The 17,521-nt window shown below is 45.9% G+C and overlaps 1 protein-coding gene across 1 annotated transcript in view; it reads right to left on the bottom strand.

The window, feature by feature from the left end:
- LOC119324584 (zinc finger CCCH domain-containing protein 4-like) overlaps window positions 1-17,521 on the bottom strand; it is a 26,019-nt gene that overhangs the window by 2,399 nt on the left and 6,099 nt on the right. The window contains exons 6-12 of the mRNA XM_037598364.1: window positions 4,586-4,732; window positions 4,322-4,502; window positions 1,882-2,156; window positions 1,611-1,727; window positions 1,169-1,304; window positions 450-715; window positions 196-363 (exon numbers count right to left, since the gene is read on the bottom strand). Coding sequence (XP_037454261.1) covers window positions 196-363; window positions 450-715; window positions 1,169-1,304; window positions 1,611-1,727; window positions 1,882-2,156; window positions 4,322-4,502; window positions 4,586-4,732 — 1,290 coding nt within the window. The remainder of the gene's footprint in view (window positions 1-195; window positions 364-449; window positions 716-1,168; window positions 1,305-1,610; window positions 1,728-1,881; window positions 2,157-4,321; window positions 4,503-4,585; window positions 4,733-17,521) is intronic.

Here is a 17,521-nt window from a genome sequence, read left to right as displayed (position 1 = left end):
AGCGCCTAAGGCGGGCATATTTGTAAGGCGCTGGCGGGGCGCCTTATCGCCTAAGCGTCGCCTAAGCGTCCAAGGCGGGACGCCTTAAAAACAGAGCTTAACACACAGAGAAAAATAGCCAAATAACAATTTCCTGCAAATGACATGGGGAAGAAAGGATAGGTGAAAATAGCATAAAAGACCGCAACAGTCTACCTTTAATGTGAGGAAGAACTTGCATGCTGGTTTGGGGTCATCTGCCGAATTGTTAAAAGGGCCTTTGTATTCCTCAAAAGTGTTGTCAACATCCTCCACCCACTTCTCACCTCCAAGGGCTGGTTGAGCATTACCAGCAACTTGTTCGTCTGCAAGTTGTGTCTTCATCTGTGAACCAATCAAGAATCATCATGTTTGCATGGAGAAAATATTTAGTAACTTCATAATGCATAAAGTTATATAATACAACTCACCTCTTTGATAGCCTTCTTCAGGTCATTAACAATGTCAGTGGCTCCAAAATCAGTTGCGGAAATATAAGGGTGTGAAGCACATCTCCGCTGTGAATCTAAATGAGAAATATCAGCTTCCAACGAGAATGAAGGCATATGCTCTGGCTCCGGCAATTCAGGGTCACGACATGCATGGTGGAATTCAGAGGTCTGAAGGTACTTTGGAGGACTGATTTTCCGAAGAAAATGAGGCCTAAAGCGGTGCAGTGTGCTCATAATATCATCATCTGTTTAAAAGAAAGAGTTAACAACAAGAAATATCCATGTATCGTATTTTTGGAAAGCATTTTGATACTTGCACTTCTAGGAGTAGGTCCTCACACGAACTATGTATATTTTGAAGGAACAGAAAACACTGATGTATAACACAGTAGGCTACAGTAGGCAACCCTTTCTACCATCTTAGGTACATTTTCAAACTTTTAGTGGAAAAACACACATACTAGTGGGCAGTGGCGAAGCTAGCACAGGGTTTTATACCTAGGACTAAGCTATCTTAAGTGATGTACTTTAGTGATTTTTCATATATTCTAACAAGCAATTGCAAAGGCTATTATCACTAGGCCTAGGGTTATAGCCCCAACTGCCCTAGGCCTGTCTCCGCCACTGCTACTGGGAGTACCTACTCCTAGTACAAAATCCACTTCACAAACTTTTTATCACAAGTTAAAAGGACATACAGATTTCAGAGATGTTGTTGAGTGCTTTCGGCACGAGATTGTGAAATCTACACCAGTCGTGTTCATTTTTCAAGATCAAGGGCCCATATGCATCGATCTTGGCCATATTTATCAGGTACTCCAGACGAAACTTATCCTGAAAAAAATAGAACATGTAACTTTAGTGAAAACAAAATAGTGCTAACAGAATCCAAAAAAAAGTACATTTTGGTTAATCAATAATAATTTTCACGTAAGGCCCGTGATATATCATCCTAGCATTAGCCATCCATTAGGAAAGGTACTACCAGAAAAGGATATAAAAAGATAATGAGCGTTTATATTTGTAATTGTTAGTAAAAAGGACTTGAAAGTTAATACTACAAATTTCCAAAGAACCAACAAACAAAAAGGCCCTCAACAAATGTACAGGGTATTTTGTTACAGATAAGATAAGATGTACCTTAAACATACACTGCCAAAATTGAAATGCCCGGAGATTTCCGATGAGTGTAGCTTCCTTCTTGCCAATTTGTTGAGAAGTACCCTCGTCAAAGTAATTGTCTCTAATCTTCTTGCGCTGTAACACATAAATTAGGATATAAGCATGTCCTATTGTTACTAATCTCTAATCTTCTTGCGTTGTAAAACATAAATTAGGATATAAGCATGTTGTATTGTTACTAATAGAACCTGGGGATACAAGGATGCCAATTGATGTAACTAGAACATACCAATGCTTGATCACCAAAAGGCTGCAGTATAGGAAGTGGTTGGATGTCCAACATAATGCCTATCAGGATTCCTTCATGGAGATACCCCATCTCACCAAATTTCAGGGTAAGAACAGAAGCATGGAACGATAATGGCAAACTATTGAGCAAATAGCCATAAAAACTGGGCTGATACCCTCCATTCAAAGCTGGCTCAACCGCATCAATTTGAACAAGAGTCTCTAGTGCATCTTTAATAACAGCAGACTCTGGTGGATTGAGAGTTTTTTGCAGGACTGGCGACAAAGAGTGACAGTTAGTGAGAATATTACCTTTTTGGATATAGAGTGAGAATATTACCTTAATATAAATATATATGAAGAGTTACACAGTGTATAATGATCCCACATACCCAAATATGTTTTGTTTTCAAATGCATGTACTCTGTTTTTTAACATCTTGCTGACTAATGTGCAAAGAAGTATTTGGTGGTTTTTCTAACTTTAATAACTAATTGTTATAAGGTCAAGTTCTTCATCTGGCTCGCTAGCCTCAACCGATGCTGGACGGTGGAGCAGCGGGCGAGCCATGGACTGCAAGTCTGCAACATGTGCTGGCCTATTTATTCTGCGACCAGATGCTGAACAATGAGGCACCTGCTAGTCAACTACCACTTTGTGCTGTGGACCTGGAACGAATTCCTCTCTTGGATGTGATCGACCTGACGCCCGCCAAGACCCGGCAAGGACCCCTTCGAATCATTGAACGGTGGTTCACAGCACACAGCGCCACTCCAAAGCCGCCAAGGAAATGCCCTAGCTTTCCATGTACTCCTCAGCTATTGGGATGATCTGGAAGCACAGGAACGGCTGCACATTCAACTGCAATCAGCCTTGCCATCTACGTTTAGTCTATCAAATCAAGGAGGACGAGGTGAACTGGGCGTGGGCAGGAGCACTAGGTCTTAAAAGGCGTCCCTCTCATGTTCTCGAGATTTTCATTAATTTTCTTTGCACGCAATTGTAACCTTAGCCAACTTGGGCTTGTAAATAGTACTCCCTCTGTAAATTAATATAAGAGCGTTTAGATCACTATTTTAGTATTCTAAATGCTCTTATATTAGTTTACAGAGGGAGTACTACTCTTTATATCTATCCAATTCATCAAGATGCAAGCTTTGAGTTTTCTCAAAAAAATATGTAACAAATTATTATAGAATTTAGTAGTCACATCTATATATCAATGGCTGTATAAAGTGTTAAAAAAATACACACTTGGGAACACTGGATAAAATATTTAAATACGAACAATCCAACTAATGAGCATCAAAACAGGGATTCTTACTACAATGATGACTAAGTAGACAATCTTGAAAATTTGAAAAAAATAAATGATGATTCTGAAGTCTTAAGATGGGCATAATGATAATTCTGTAAAGGGTTTTTGCCTCAGTACAGCGCTATAACAATTATTAGAAACCTTGAAGCAAAAGTGGCTAATGATGGCAAAGGAAATCTGTATTGACAGCAACGGGCTTGATTATCCATGTCCTACTCAGATCGTAGATTTCTACTTATCGATGTCCTTTTGAAAATATTAATACATTATACATAGACCTAATCAACCAGGTCTAAGGTCATCTTGGCTCCCTGTGTAAATTCTGTCGCTGATTTGTATATTAGTTCATCTCTTGCTGCACCCGCGAATGAATTTTTGCTCATGGAAGCATGGTGGCTGACTGCATGCAGAATGGTGCATGATTTTCTCTAGGAGGACAGGAACAGCCCGTGGAAAGCTGGAGGAAGACAAGAGGACCGCATGAAACCTAATTATTCAATTTCTGAACTATAAACTAAACAGGAGTGACTATTTTATTAATCTGTATCTGGTTCAACATCCCAGCAGGGAACCAGCAGTTCCAGTGCAGCAGAAACTAGCAGTTACTGGAATTCCCAGATCCAATCAAGAATTGGTAGTTCAGACACTGGTCTTAGTTAACTACAAGTAGAATTTGCTCTGATCCTCTTCTATATCTCTCGTTGTCACTGGCATTCCCTAGTTGATATAATATGGATACTGGATAGACGCAAAGAAGAAGCATATATTCTCTTAAAAGAGAAGATGAAAGCAATGCACCACGAACTTAGCTAACCAAAGCTTCCTAGAATCTTCTGTGTAGATATTGGACTAATTCTTTGTCACACTCTACAGTGCAGCAGAAAGATTTGAACGCATTAACAATAGTACAGACGATACAGATCATTCGCATTGAAAGAAATATCATAGTTAAGAGCAAGTTGCACAAAGCCCATAAGTACAAGTGAGGAGGATGCATCAAGGTCACAGAATTCTAGAATTGCTCCTTTAGTTCACTGTTCTTGTTTTCGCGCTATATTTTACGGTCATAATCCCAGCACAGAAACATCAATCATGATTAGTTGAATTGTAGAGAAAGAATTACCGGTGGGGTCATTCATAGCTATGGACGCTGCACAACATATCATGAGTGCTTGCTCTCTTATGGATAAACTTAAAATGGCAGGGCTTTCATGATCAGGAAAGGTGTTGTAAAATGGCTCTGTTACCAAGCGAAAAATTTGACCATCACAGGTCCGGCCTGTCCTGCCTTTCCGCTGCTCAGCCTAGAAAAGTTATAACTAGTATCAAACTTGAGTGTCAAAAGTAAGTTTAATATAAATAGCATCAGTATTTTTGTGATATTAACCTGGGACTTGGAAATCCATACAAGCTTAACTGAGTCAATTCTCCTGACTGGATTCCAGTAGACTTGCAATGATCTACAGGAATCAATAACATAAGCAACTCCTGGAATAGTGACAGACGATTCAGCCATGTTTGTCGCCAGTATAACCTGCAATTAAAAGATTCAACTGACTGAGTGAAAGGATAGTTCATTGCAAGATAAGAGGACATTGCTCCAATTATGTAAACATTGTATGCATCCATGCTAAATTTCACCTCTCAATCTCTCATGCATCCTGTTATAATCATTCAATTGCAATTTTTGTGGTTACCTTCCCTCAGAAAACTTCTGTGGTTACTGTTGGAAATATGCCCTAGAGGCAATAATAAAAGTATTATTATTATATTTCCTTGTTCATGATAATTGTCTTTTATTCATGCTATAACTGTATTATCCGGAAATCGTAATACACAGTGTGAATACATAGACCACAATATGTCCCTAGTGAGCCTCTAGTTGACTAGCGCGTTGTGATCAACAGATAGTCATGGTTTCCTGGCTATGGACATTGGATGTCGTTGATAACGGGATCACATCATTAGGAGAATGATGTGATGGACAAGACCCAATCCTAAGCATAGCACAAAGATCGTGTAGTTCATTTGCTAGAGCTTTGCCAATGTCAAGTATCTCTTCCTTTGACCATGAGAGCGTGTAACTCCTGGATACCGTACGAGTGCTTTGGGTGTATCAAACGTCACAACGTAACTGGGTGACTATAAAGGTGCACTACAGGTATCTCCGAAAGTATCTATTGTTTTATGCGGATCGAGACTGGGATTTGTCACTCCGTGTAAACGGAGAGGTATCTCTGGGCCCACTCGGTAGGACATCATCATAATGTGCACAATGTGACCAAGGGGTTGATCACGGGATGATGTGTTACGGAACGAGTAAAGAGACTTGCCGGTAACGAGATTGAACAAGGTATCGGTATACCGACGATCGAATCTCGGGCAAGTAAAATACCGCTAGACAAAGGGAATTGTATACGGGATCGATTGAGTCCTTGACATCGTGGTTCATCCGATGAGATCATCGTGGAACATGTGGGAGCCAACATGGGTATCCAGATCCCGCTGTTGGTTATTGACCGAAGAACGTCTCGGTCATGTCTGCATGTCTCCCGAACCCGTAGGGTCTACACACTTAAGGTTCGATGACGCTAGGGTTATAAAGGAAGCTTGTATGTGGTTACCGAATGTTGTTCGGAGTTCCGGATGAGATCCCGGACGTCACGAGGAGTTCCGGAATGGTCCGGAGGTAAAGATTTATATATGGGAAGTCCTGTTTTGGTCACCGAAAAAGTTTCGGGCGATATCAGTATTGTACCGGGACCACCGGGAGGGTCCCGGGGGTCCACCAAGTGGGGCCACCTGCCCCAGAAGGCTGCGTGGGCCATGTGTGGGAGGTGACCAGCCCCTAGGTGGGCTGGTGCGCCCCCCACAAGGGGCCAAGGCGCAAGGGAGAGTGGGAGGGGGCAAACCCTAGTCCAGATGGGCCTTAAGGCCCACCTAGTGGGCGCCTCCCCTCTCTCCCCCTCCTGGCCGCCGCCCCCTTTGCCATCTAGGGCTGGCCGCACCCCTTGGGGGTGGGAAACCCTAGAGGGGGGCGCAGCCCCCTCTCCCCCTATAAATAGTGAGGCATAGGGCTGCCCATAACACGCGATTTGATCTCTCGTTGGTGCAGCCCTGCCCCTCTCCCTCCTCCTCCTCTCCCATGGTGCTTGGCGAAGCCCTGCTGGATTGCCACGCTCCTCCACCACCACCACGCCGTTGTGCTGCTGTTGGATGGAGTCTTCCTCAACCTCTCCCTCTCTCCTTGCTGGAGCAAGGCGTGGGAGACGTCACCGGGCTGTACGTGTGTTGAACGCGGAGGTGCCGTGCGTTCGGCACTTGATCATCGGTGATCTGAATCACGACGAGTACGACTCCATCAACCCCGTTCACTTGAACGCTTCCGCTTAGCGATCTACAAGGGTATGTAGATGCACTCTCCTTCCCCTCGTAGCTGGTTTCTCCATAGATAGATCTTGGTGACGCGTAGGAAAATTTTTGAATTTCTGCTACGTTCCCCAACAGTGGCATCATGAGCTAGGTCTATTGCGTAGATTCTTTGCACGAGTAGAACACAAAGTAGTTGTGGGCGTTGATGTTGTTCAATATGCTTACCGTTACTAGTCCAATCTTGTTTCGACGGTATTGTGGGATGAAGCGGCCCGGACAGACCTTACACGTACTCTTACGTGAGACAGGTTCCACCTATTGACATGCACTTGGTGCATAAGGTGGCTAGCGGGTGCCAGTCTCTCCCACTTTAGTCGGAACGAATTCGATGAAAAGGGTCCTTATGAAGGGTAAATAGCAATTGGCATATCACGTTGTGGTTTTGCGTAGGTAAGAAACGTTCTTGCTAGAAACCCATAGCAGCCACGTAAAACATGCAAACAACAATTAGAGGACGCCTAACTTGTTTTTGCAGGGTATGCTATGTGATGTGATATGGCCAAGAAGAATGTGATGAATGATATGTGATGTATGAGATTGATCATGTTCTTGTAATAGGATTCACGACTTGCATGTCGATGAGTATGACAACCGGCAGGAGCCATAGGAGTTGTCTTTATTTTTTGTATGACCTGCGTGTCATTGAAGAACGCCATGTAACTTACTTTACTTTATTGCTAAACGCGTTAGCCATAGAAGTAGAAGTAGTCGTTGGCGTGACAACTTCATGAAGACACGATGATGGAGATCATGATGATGGAGATCATGGTGTCGTGCCGGTGACGATGATGATCATGGAGCCCCGAAGATGAAGATCAAAAGGAGCAAAATGATATTGGCCATATCATGTCACTATTTGATTGCATGTGATGTTTATCATGTTTATGCATCTTGTTTACTTAGGACGACGGTAGTAAATAAGATGATCCCTTACAAAATTTCAAGAAGTGTTCTCCCCTAACTGTGCACCGTTGCTACAGTTCGTCGCTTCTAAGCACCACGTGATGATCGGGTGTGATGGATTCTTACGTTCACATACAACGGGTGTAAGACAGTTTTACACAGCGGAAACACTTAGGGTTAACTTGACGAGCCTAGCATGTGCAGACATGGCCTCGGAACACGGAGACCGAAAGGTCGAGCATGAGTCGTATAGTAGATACGATCAACATGAAGATGTTCACCGATGATGACTAGTCCGTCTCACGTGATGATCGGACACGGCCTAGTTGACTCGGATCATGTGATCACTTAGATGACCAGAGGGATGTCTATCTGAGTGGGAGTTCATAAGATGAACTTAATTATCCTGAACATAGTCAAAAGACCTTTTGCAAATTATGTCGTAGCTCGCGCTTTAGTTCCACTGTTTAGATATGTTCCTAGAGAAAATATAGTTGAAAGTTGACAGTAGCGATTATGCGATCAGTAGAAAGCTTATGTCCTTAATGCACCGCTTAGTGTGCTGAACCCCAAACATCGTTTGTGGATGTTTCGAACATCGAACATACACGTTTTGATAACTATGTGATAGTTCAGTTAAATGGTTTAAGTAGAGGCACCAAAGACGTTTTCGAAACGTCACGGAACATATGAGATGTTTCGAGGGCTGAAATTGGGATTTCAGGCTCGTGCCCACGTCAAGAGGTATAAGACCTCCGACGATTTTCTTAGCCTGCAAACTAAGGAGAGAAGCTCAATTGTTGAGCTTGTGCTCAGATTGTCTGAATGCAACAATCACTTGAATCAAGTGGGAGTTGATCTTCCAGATGAAATAGTGATAGTTCCTCCGAAGTCATTACCACCAAGCTGCTAGAGCTTCGTGATGAACTATAATATATCAAGGACATATATGATGATCCTTGAGATATTCGCGATGTTTGACTCCACGAAAGTAGAAATCAAAAGGGAGCATCAATCGTTGATGGTTAGTAAAACCACTAGTTTCAAGAAGGGCAAGGGCAAGAAGGGATACTTCATGAAACGGCAAATCAGCTGCTGCACCAATGAAGAAACCCGAGGTTGAACCCAAACCCGAGACTAAGTGCTTCTGTAATAAGGGGAACAACCACTGGAGCAAGATTACCCTAGATACTTGGTAGATGAGAAGGCTGGCAAGGTCGATAGAAGTATATTGGATATACATTATGTTAATGTGTACTTTACTAGTACTCCTAGTAGCACCAGGGTATTAGATACCGGTTCGGTTGCTAAGTGTTAGTAACTCGAAATAAAAGCTACGGAATAAAACGGAGACTAGCTAAAGGTGAGCTGACGATACGTGTTGGAAGTGTTTCCAAGTTTGATGTGATCTAACATCGCACGCTCCCTCTACCATCAAGATTAGTATTAAACTTGAATGGTTTATTGAATCTCGATCGTAGTGATACACATTTTCATGCCAAAAGATATAAGATAGTAATGATAGTACCACTTACTTGTGGCACTGCCGTGTAAGTCATAATGGTATAAAACGCATGAAGAAGCTCCATGTTGATGGATCTTTGGACTCACTCGTTTTGAAAAGTTTGAGACATGCGAACCATGTCTATTGGTGTATATGCATGAAGAAACTCCATGCAAATGGACCGTTTGAACTCACTTGATTTTGAATCACTTGAGATATGCAAAATCATACCACATAGGCAAGATGACTGAAAAGCCTCGGTTTCAGTAAGATGGAACAAGATAGCAACTTATTGGAAGTAACACATTTTGATGTGTGCAGTCCAATGAGTGCTGAGGCATGCAGTGAATATCGTTATGTTCTTACTTCACAGATGATTTGAGTAGATGTTGAGTATATTTACTTGATGAATCACGAGTCTGAATTATTGAAAGGTTCAAGTAATTTCAGTGTGAAGTTGGAAGATCGTCGTGATAAGAGGATAAAAATATCTATGATATGATCATAGAGATGAATATCTGAGTTACGAGTTTTGGCACACAATTAAGACATTGTGGAAATTGTTTCACAATTAATACCGCCTGGAACACCATAGTATGATGGTGTGTCCAAACATCATAGTTGCACCCTATTGGATATGATGCATACCATGATGTCTCTTATCGAATTACCACTATCGTTCATGGGTTAGGCATTAGAGACAACCACATTCACTTTAAATAGGGCACCACGTAATTCCGTTGAGATGACACCGTATGAATTATGGTTTAGAGAAACCTAAGTTGTCGTTTCTTAAAGGTTTGGGGCTGCGACGCTTATGTGAAAAAGTTTCAGGATTAAGCTCGAACCCAAAGCGGATAAAATGCATCTTCATAGGACACCCAAAACAGTTGGGTATACCTCCTAATTCAGATCCGAAAGCAATATGGATTGTTTCTTGAATCGGGTCCTTTCTCGAGGAAAGGTTTCTCTCGAAAGAGTTGAGTGGGAGGATGGTGGAGACTTGATGAGGTTATTGAACTGTCTCTTCAACTAGTGTGTGGCAGGGCACAGGAAGTTGTTCCTGTGGCACCTACACCAATTGAAGTGGAAGCTTATGATATTGATCATGAAACTTCGGATCAAGTCACTACCAAACCTCGTAGGACGACAAGGACACGTACTACTTCGGAGTGGTAAGGTGATCCTGTCTTGGAAGTCATGTTGCTGGACAACAATGAACCTACGAGCTATGGAGAAGCGATGGTGGGCCCGAATTCCGACAAATGGTTAGAAGCCATGAAATCCGAGATAGTATCCATATATCAGAACAAAGCATGGACTTTGATGGACTTGCCCGATGATCGGCAATCCATTGAGATAAATGGATCTTTTAAGAAGAAGACGGACGTGGATGGTAATGTCACCATCTATGAAGCTCGACTTGTGGCGAAGTGTTTTCCGACAAGTTCAAGGAGTTGACTACGATGAGATTTTCTCACTCGTAGCGATGCTTAAAGTCCGTCGGAATCATGTTAGCATTAGCTGCATTTATGAAATCTGGCAGATGGATGTCAAGACAAGTTTCCTTACTAGTTTTCGTAAGGAAAGGTTGTATGCAATACAATCAGAAAAGTTTTGTCGATCCTAAGGATGCTAAAAGGTATGCTAACTCCAGCGATCCTTCTAAGGACTGGAGTGAGCATCTCAGAGTTGGAATGTATGCTTTGATGATGATCAAAGATTTTGGGTTTGTACAAAGTTTATGAGAAACCTGTATTTCCAAAGAAGTGAGTGGGAGCACTATAGAATTTCTGATGAATATATGTTGTTGACATATTGTTGATCAGAAATGACGTAGAATTTCTGGAAAGCATATAGGGTTATTTTGAAAGTGTTTTTCAATGGAAAGCCTGGATTAAGCTACTTGAACATTGAGCATCAAGATCTACAAGGATAGATCAAAATGCTTAATAATACTTTCAAATGAGCACATATCTTGACATGATCTTGAAGGTGTTCAAGATGGACCAGTCAAAGAAGGAGTTCTTGCCTGAGTTGTAAGGTACGAAGTTAAGACTTAAAGCTCGACCACGGCAGAATAGAGAGAAAGGACGAAGGTCGTCCCCTATGCTTAAGACGTAGGATCTTCAGTATGCTATGCTGTGTACCGCACCTGAAGTGTGCCTTGCCATGAGACAGTCAAGGGGTACAAGAGTGATCCAAGAATGGCTCACAGGACAGCGGTCAAAGTTATCCTTAGTAACTAGTGGACTAAGGAATTTTCTCGATTATGGAGGTGGTAAAAGAGTTCGTCGTAAAGGGTTATGTCGATGCAAGCTTGACACCTATCCGGATAGCTCTGAATAGAGAGACCGGATACATATAATGGAGCAATAATTTAGAATAGCTCCAAGTAGAACAGTTATTTGAAATAGCTCCAAATAGAACGTGGGAGCTACATCTAGGAGATGACATAGAGATTTGTAAAGCACACACGGATCTGAAAGGTTCAGACCCGTTGACTAAAACCTCTCTCACAAGCAGAACATGACCAAACCCCAGATCTCATTGAGTCTTGATCATATGATGATGTGAACTAGTTTAGTGACACTAGTAAACTTTTTGGATGTTGGTCACATGGTGATGTGACCTGTCAGTGTTAATCACATGGTGATGTGAACTAGATTATTGACTCTAGTGCAAGTGGGAGACTGTTGGAAATATGCCCTAGAGGCAATAATAAAAGTATTATTATTATATTTCCTTGTTCATGATAATTGTCTTTTATTCATGCTATAACTGTATTATCCGGAAATCGTAATACACGTGTGAATACATAGACCACAATATGTCCCTAGTGAGCCTCTAGTTGACTAGCTCGTTGTGATCAACAGATAGTCATGGTTTCCTGGCTATGGACATTGGATGTCGTTGATAACGGGATCACATCATTAGGAGAATGATGTGATGGACAAGACCCAATCCTAAGCATAGCACAAAGATCGTGTAATTCGTTTGCTAGAGCTTTGCCAATGTCAAGTATCTCTTCCTTTGACCATGAGAGCATGTAACTCCTGGATACCGTAGGAGTGCTTTGGGTGTATCAAACGTCACAACGTAACTGGGTGACTATAAAGGTGCACTACAGGTATCTCCGAAAGTATCTATTGTTTTATGCGGATCGAGACTGGGATTTGTCACTCCGTGTAAACGGAGAGGTATCTCTGGGCCCACTCGGTAGGACATCATCATAATGTGCACAATGTGACCAAGGGGTTGATCACGGGATGATGTGTTACGGAACGAGTAAAGAGACTTGCCGGTAACGAGATTGAACAAGGTATCGGTATACCGACGATCGAATCTCGGGCAAGTAAAATACCGCTAGACAAAGGGAATTGTATACGGGATCGATTGAGTCCTTGACATCGTGGTTCATCCGATGAGATCATCGTGAAACATGTGGGAGCCAACATGGGTATCCAGATCCCGCTGTTGGTTATTGACCGAAGAACGTCTCGGTCATGTCTGCATGTCTCCCGAACCCGTAGGGTCTACACACTTAAGGTTCGATGACGCTAGGGTTATAAAGGAAGCTTGTATGTGGTTACCGAATGTTGTTCGGAGTTCCGGATGAGATCCCGGACGTCACGAGGAGTTCCGGAATGGTCCGGAGGTAAAGATTTATATATGGGAAGTCCTGTTTTGGTCACCGAAAAAGTTTCGGGCGATATCGGTATTGTACCGGGACCACCGGGAGGGTCCCGGGGGTCCACCAAGTGGGGCCACCTGCCCCAGAAGGCTGCGTGGGCCATGTGTGGGAGGTGACCAGCCCCTAGGTGGGCTGGTGCGCCCCCCACAAGGGGCCAAGGCGCAAGGGAGAGTGGGAGGGGGCAAACCCTAGTCCAGATGGGCCTTAAGGCCCACCTAGTGGGCGCCTCCCCTCTCTCCCCCTCCTGGCCGCCGCCCCCTTTGCCATCTAGGGCTGGCCGCACCCCTTGGGGGTGGGAAACCCTAGAGGGGGGCGCAGCCCCCTCTCCCCCTATAAATAGTGAGGCATAGGGCTGCCCATAACACGCGATTTGATCTCTCGTTGGTGCAGCCCTGCCCCTCTCCCTCCTCCTCCTCTCCCATGGTGCTTGGCGAAGCCCTGCTGGATTGCCACGCTCCTCCACCACCACCACGCCGTTGTGCTGCTGTTGGATGGAGTCTTCCTCAACCTCTCCCTCTCTCCTTGCTGGAGCAAGGCGTGGGAGACGTCACCGGGCTGTACGTGTGTTGAACGCGGAGGTGCCGTGCGTTCGGCACTTGATCATCGGTGATCTGAATCACGACGAGTACGACTCCATCAACCCCGTTCACTTGAACGCTTCCGCTTAGCGATCTACAAGGGTATGTAGATGCACTCTCCTTCCCCTCATAGCTGGTTTCTCCATAGATAGATCTTGGTGACGCGTAGGAAAATTTTGAATTTCTGCTACGTTCCCCAACAGTTACCATAGTCGATTTATAGACTAATACTAGTAGGGGGCAGCCACACTGCTGGTGCCCTTGTGGGCAGGGATCAAAACACAGGTCTGACTGTACTTCGTATAGTACAATGTGTGCCTACTAGTACAGTACCGGTACAGAATCAAATTCCAGAAAATGTGAAGTGAGAGGGTGACAAGTGCTACAATGCAAACTTTAGGGGGCCTATACAGAACTTATCATGAAGTTTTGTCACATTAGATCTTTGATAGTGGATACAAGCTTTGCGTAGACCCTATGAATGTATCTATCCTGTAGAATTTTCCCCATGTGATGCTATGCTACATATGGATAGTTTTATAACGAAATCTATGCAAATATTTTAAATGTCTGTCTGAGTATACAGCGAAGTACGGAGTTCAATTTGAAGTGGACAGTTTTTCTGCGACGGGCTGCCACTCCTGGAAGCTCATTTGGAGAAGCTGGGCACCGCCTAGAGTGAAATTTTTCCATTGGCTGGCATATGCCAAGATCGCTGTTGGACCGCGGAGCAGCTTGCACGCCGTGGCCTGCAGCACCACCCGCGATGCCTTCTTTGCGACCAAGAGCCGGATACGATCAGACACTTGATGCTCGCGTGCCCCTTCACCAGGCATACATGGCATGAGATCCTATCTTGGCTGCGCTTACCAGCGCCGACGCCCGAGCACGACGACTCGCTCATGGACTGGTGGCTGCGCGCGAAGGAATTCACGCCGCCAGCGCTCCGGAAGGCGCTCAAATCCATGGCGCTTTTGGTGCCGTGGATGATCTGGAAACATAGGAACGCGTGCGTTTTTGACCATGTGAGCCCATCGCTCAATGAGCTTGTTGACAGGATCAAGGGCTCAGGGTCGTTTTGTCATCATCATGGGATGTCCACTGATCAGCTGACAACGGTGTAAACCTGCCTCCTAGGAGGATGTAAATTCCCTATCTTTCCAATGCAATGATTTACACCCTCCTAGGAGGATGTAAATTCCCTATCTTTCCAATGCAATGAAACGCAAAGGCCATTTGCGTTTTCTCGAAGAAAAAAATTCTAGGCTATTATTACTGATCTATGCAAAGCCTCTCGATTTTTTTGCGCTATTCTTGTGATCCCAAAGATCCTCAAACTAGCTACAGTGTAAATGTAACTGATCGCTATGAATTATATTGATCCAATTTTGTTCCAAACTTAACTAATGATGATGATGATGATGATTAGCAACTCCAAACGAGAGGAGGGCATTAGAGCATCTCCACTCGTTCGGCCCCCATGCGCAGCGGCCGGCGCTATTTTGGACCTTCACCCGGCGCTTTTTAGGCCCGGGGGCAGCCACCGGCCCCAAGACGTTTAAATTCAAACCTGACATTTCCCGCTACCCAAAAAAACGCCACAAGTCAGGCGATCAGCGCCACAAGTCCGGCAATCACCATGCCACAGTTCGGCGATCAATAACTTGAAAGTTCGGAGTTCAAAAGGAAGGACGCGTAGGCAATGCATCAAACGGCGGCGCCGTCCTCCGGCGGCGGACTAGCGGGAGTCGGCGTGCGCGGGCTGGTCGGCATCGGCGCGGCTTTTGTGCCGGGCGTCGTGAAGGTGTCGTTCGGGCTTGGCGGCGGCGTTGGGGTCGGCGTTGGAGTTGGCGCCGCCGTCAAGGCGGCATCGGGGAGGATGCTTAAGGCCAACTCCACCACGCGACCCCAAACGGACGTCCGTTTTGCCCGGATTCTGTCCCTTTGGGTAGGGAGATGGGGTCGTGTCCGGGGCTGTCCTGGGATGCGGTGGCCGTGCGCCCAGCACGCGGCCGCATCCTTTGGCCCCATCTTGTCCGCCTCCAAAGAGAACAACGTTTCAAATACCAGCAGCCTAGTTCACGCCAGCGGCCCTAGTTCACGCCGGCAACAAAGTCAGCGGCCTACACATCCTCGCCGGCAACACAGCCAGCGGCCAGCAACACAGCCGGCCTCCAAAGTGAATAGTTTTGTTCGCCGGCAACACAGCCAGCGGCCGGAAACACAGCCAGCAGCCCAGCGGGCGACACCCATGCCAGCCTCCAAAATGAAAAACCACGTCCGATCGGACGACCTAGTTCAGGCCGTCGGCGTCGAACATCTCCTTCTGCCTGGCCTCGAACCAGCTCCTCGTCTTCTCGCTCATCTTGGTCAAGTCCACGCTCATGATCGCAAGGGCCACCTCCTTCGCTTAGGTTGCGGCATTGGTGGCCTCGATGTCGAGCTGCCTCTGCCTGGCCTTGACGTTGGCGGCCTCGATGTCGAGCTGCCTTTGCCGGGCCGCCTCCTCCATGTCGATCTTCCGTCTCTTGGCCGCCTCCTCCATCTCAAGCTTCTTCCTTTGAAGCTCTAGGTATTGCTTCATTTGCTTGTCCTTGCTTTGCCGCTTCTTCTCGTCCCTCACATCCTTTTGAGACATCATGCCATGCAACGTCCCATGCAAGGCCATGGATGAGGCATCACGTATGTCGTCCACCTTGGAGCTGGTCTTGCCCCTCGGCCTCTTCAACGCCTTGCCATCTCCACCTCCAGCGAACTTGGCCATCTTCTTGCCTCTCTTCCTTTGAAGTTCACGGTATTGATCCTTGAACTTAGGGCAATTCTTGATGATCGTCCAACAATGCGTAAGAGTGAATGGCTTGTCATTGTGCCGGGCCTTGAATGCTTCCAAAGATTGAAATGCCTACACCACATGATCAACAAGAATTGGACATCCAAGTCAAAAAAAAACAAGAATTGGACATGCAAACATATACAAGGCCGAAGTCTCATGGCCGTAGCAAGGAAAGGACTAGGATGAGGAGAGCATACCATGTCCCCAACGCCAAGACCACTCACGGGTCGTGCTTCAACGCTCTCAAATGCGGCGCAATACTTGTTGCACTCTTGTTGGATGAACAACCACCTCTTTTGAATCGAGGTGATGCCACGGTTGCTTGTAATTTGGTAGGGCTCAAACATCTTCCTTCCATGGAAAGTTTTGTGGACTCTCGTCCAAAAAACTAGGCCCTTTTGTCGCGCGCCCGTCCTCGGATCTTGGCTAATCTCCATCCAACATTGGCAAATCAACTTGTCCTCCTCTTGTGTATATGAACCCGTGCGAATGCTCTTCCTCCTCTTTTGTGCTTCCGCTCTTCGGGTGAGCTCGTCGATGAACAATGGCTCGCCACTAATATCAATGTCATTGCCTTCTTCTTCATCACCATCACCTTCGACATAGATGTCATCGTCTTCATGCCACGAGTCACCATGGTCGTAGTCAGCACGGTCGTCGGCCTCTTCATCGGCAACGAACTAGGCGCAGCCATCCTGACTTTGGGTCTCCTCGGGATCATAGGCAGGGACATGCCCACCGTCGTAGATCACATCCTCCATGAACTGGTTGTAGTAGGGGTCGTCGACCAGTGACGTTGGTGTTGGCATTTCGTCGAACAAGACGCGGGGGGACGGCATGGTGCCCGTAAACGACGGCCGTGCTTGCTTTCTTTGCATCTCGATGGACGGCCGACCGCCGCTGCTGGACCCAGGTGTGACGTTGAGGACGATGACGGCCGAGGGGTGCGGGGTGGACGGTGCGATCACGCTCATGTCCGGCGACCCTGAGAAATGGGTCTGGCCGTCGTGCCTTTGGGGGGGGGGGAGCCGGGCGACATAGGCGTGGTCCGTGACGTCAGCGACTGGCAGTGCAGAGGCCGAGCGACCGACGAGTCTGTGCTTGCCGGGCCGACGGCCGCTGTAGAGAAACCGGCCGGACGACAAATGCCAAGCATGAGGAAGGTGTGCGCTTTGTTGACGATGGCCTCCTTCTCCTCGACCTCGGCCTTGCGCTGCGCGGCCTCCATCGCATCGTGCTCGGCGACGAACTTGGCCGTGGCGGCGTTGTCCTTGACGACCGCCCTCCGGTTCCTCTTCGCTGATTCCGCGTCCAACTTGGCGATCTCCTCCGGCGTGCACTCCGACCACGGCTTCCTTGGCGCCTTGGCCTTCTTCTTC

This window comes from Triticum dicoccoides, chromosome 1B (genome assembly GCF_002162155.2).
Source record: "Triticum dicoccoides isolate Atlit2015 ecotype Zavitan chromosome 1B, WEW_v2.0, whole genome shotgun sequence".
Classification (NCBI taxonomy): Eukaryota; Viridiplantae; Streptophyta; class Magnoliopsida; order Poales; family Poaceae; genus Triticum; species Triticum dicoccoides.
The sequence above is the reverse complement of the archived record's forward strand: the minus strand, read 5'-3'. Positions and strand labels throughout refer to the sequence as shown.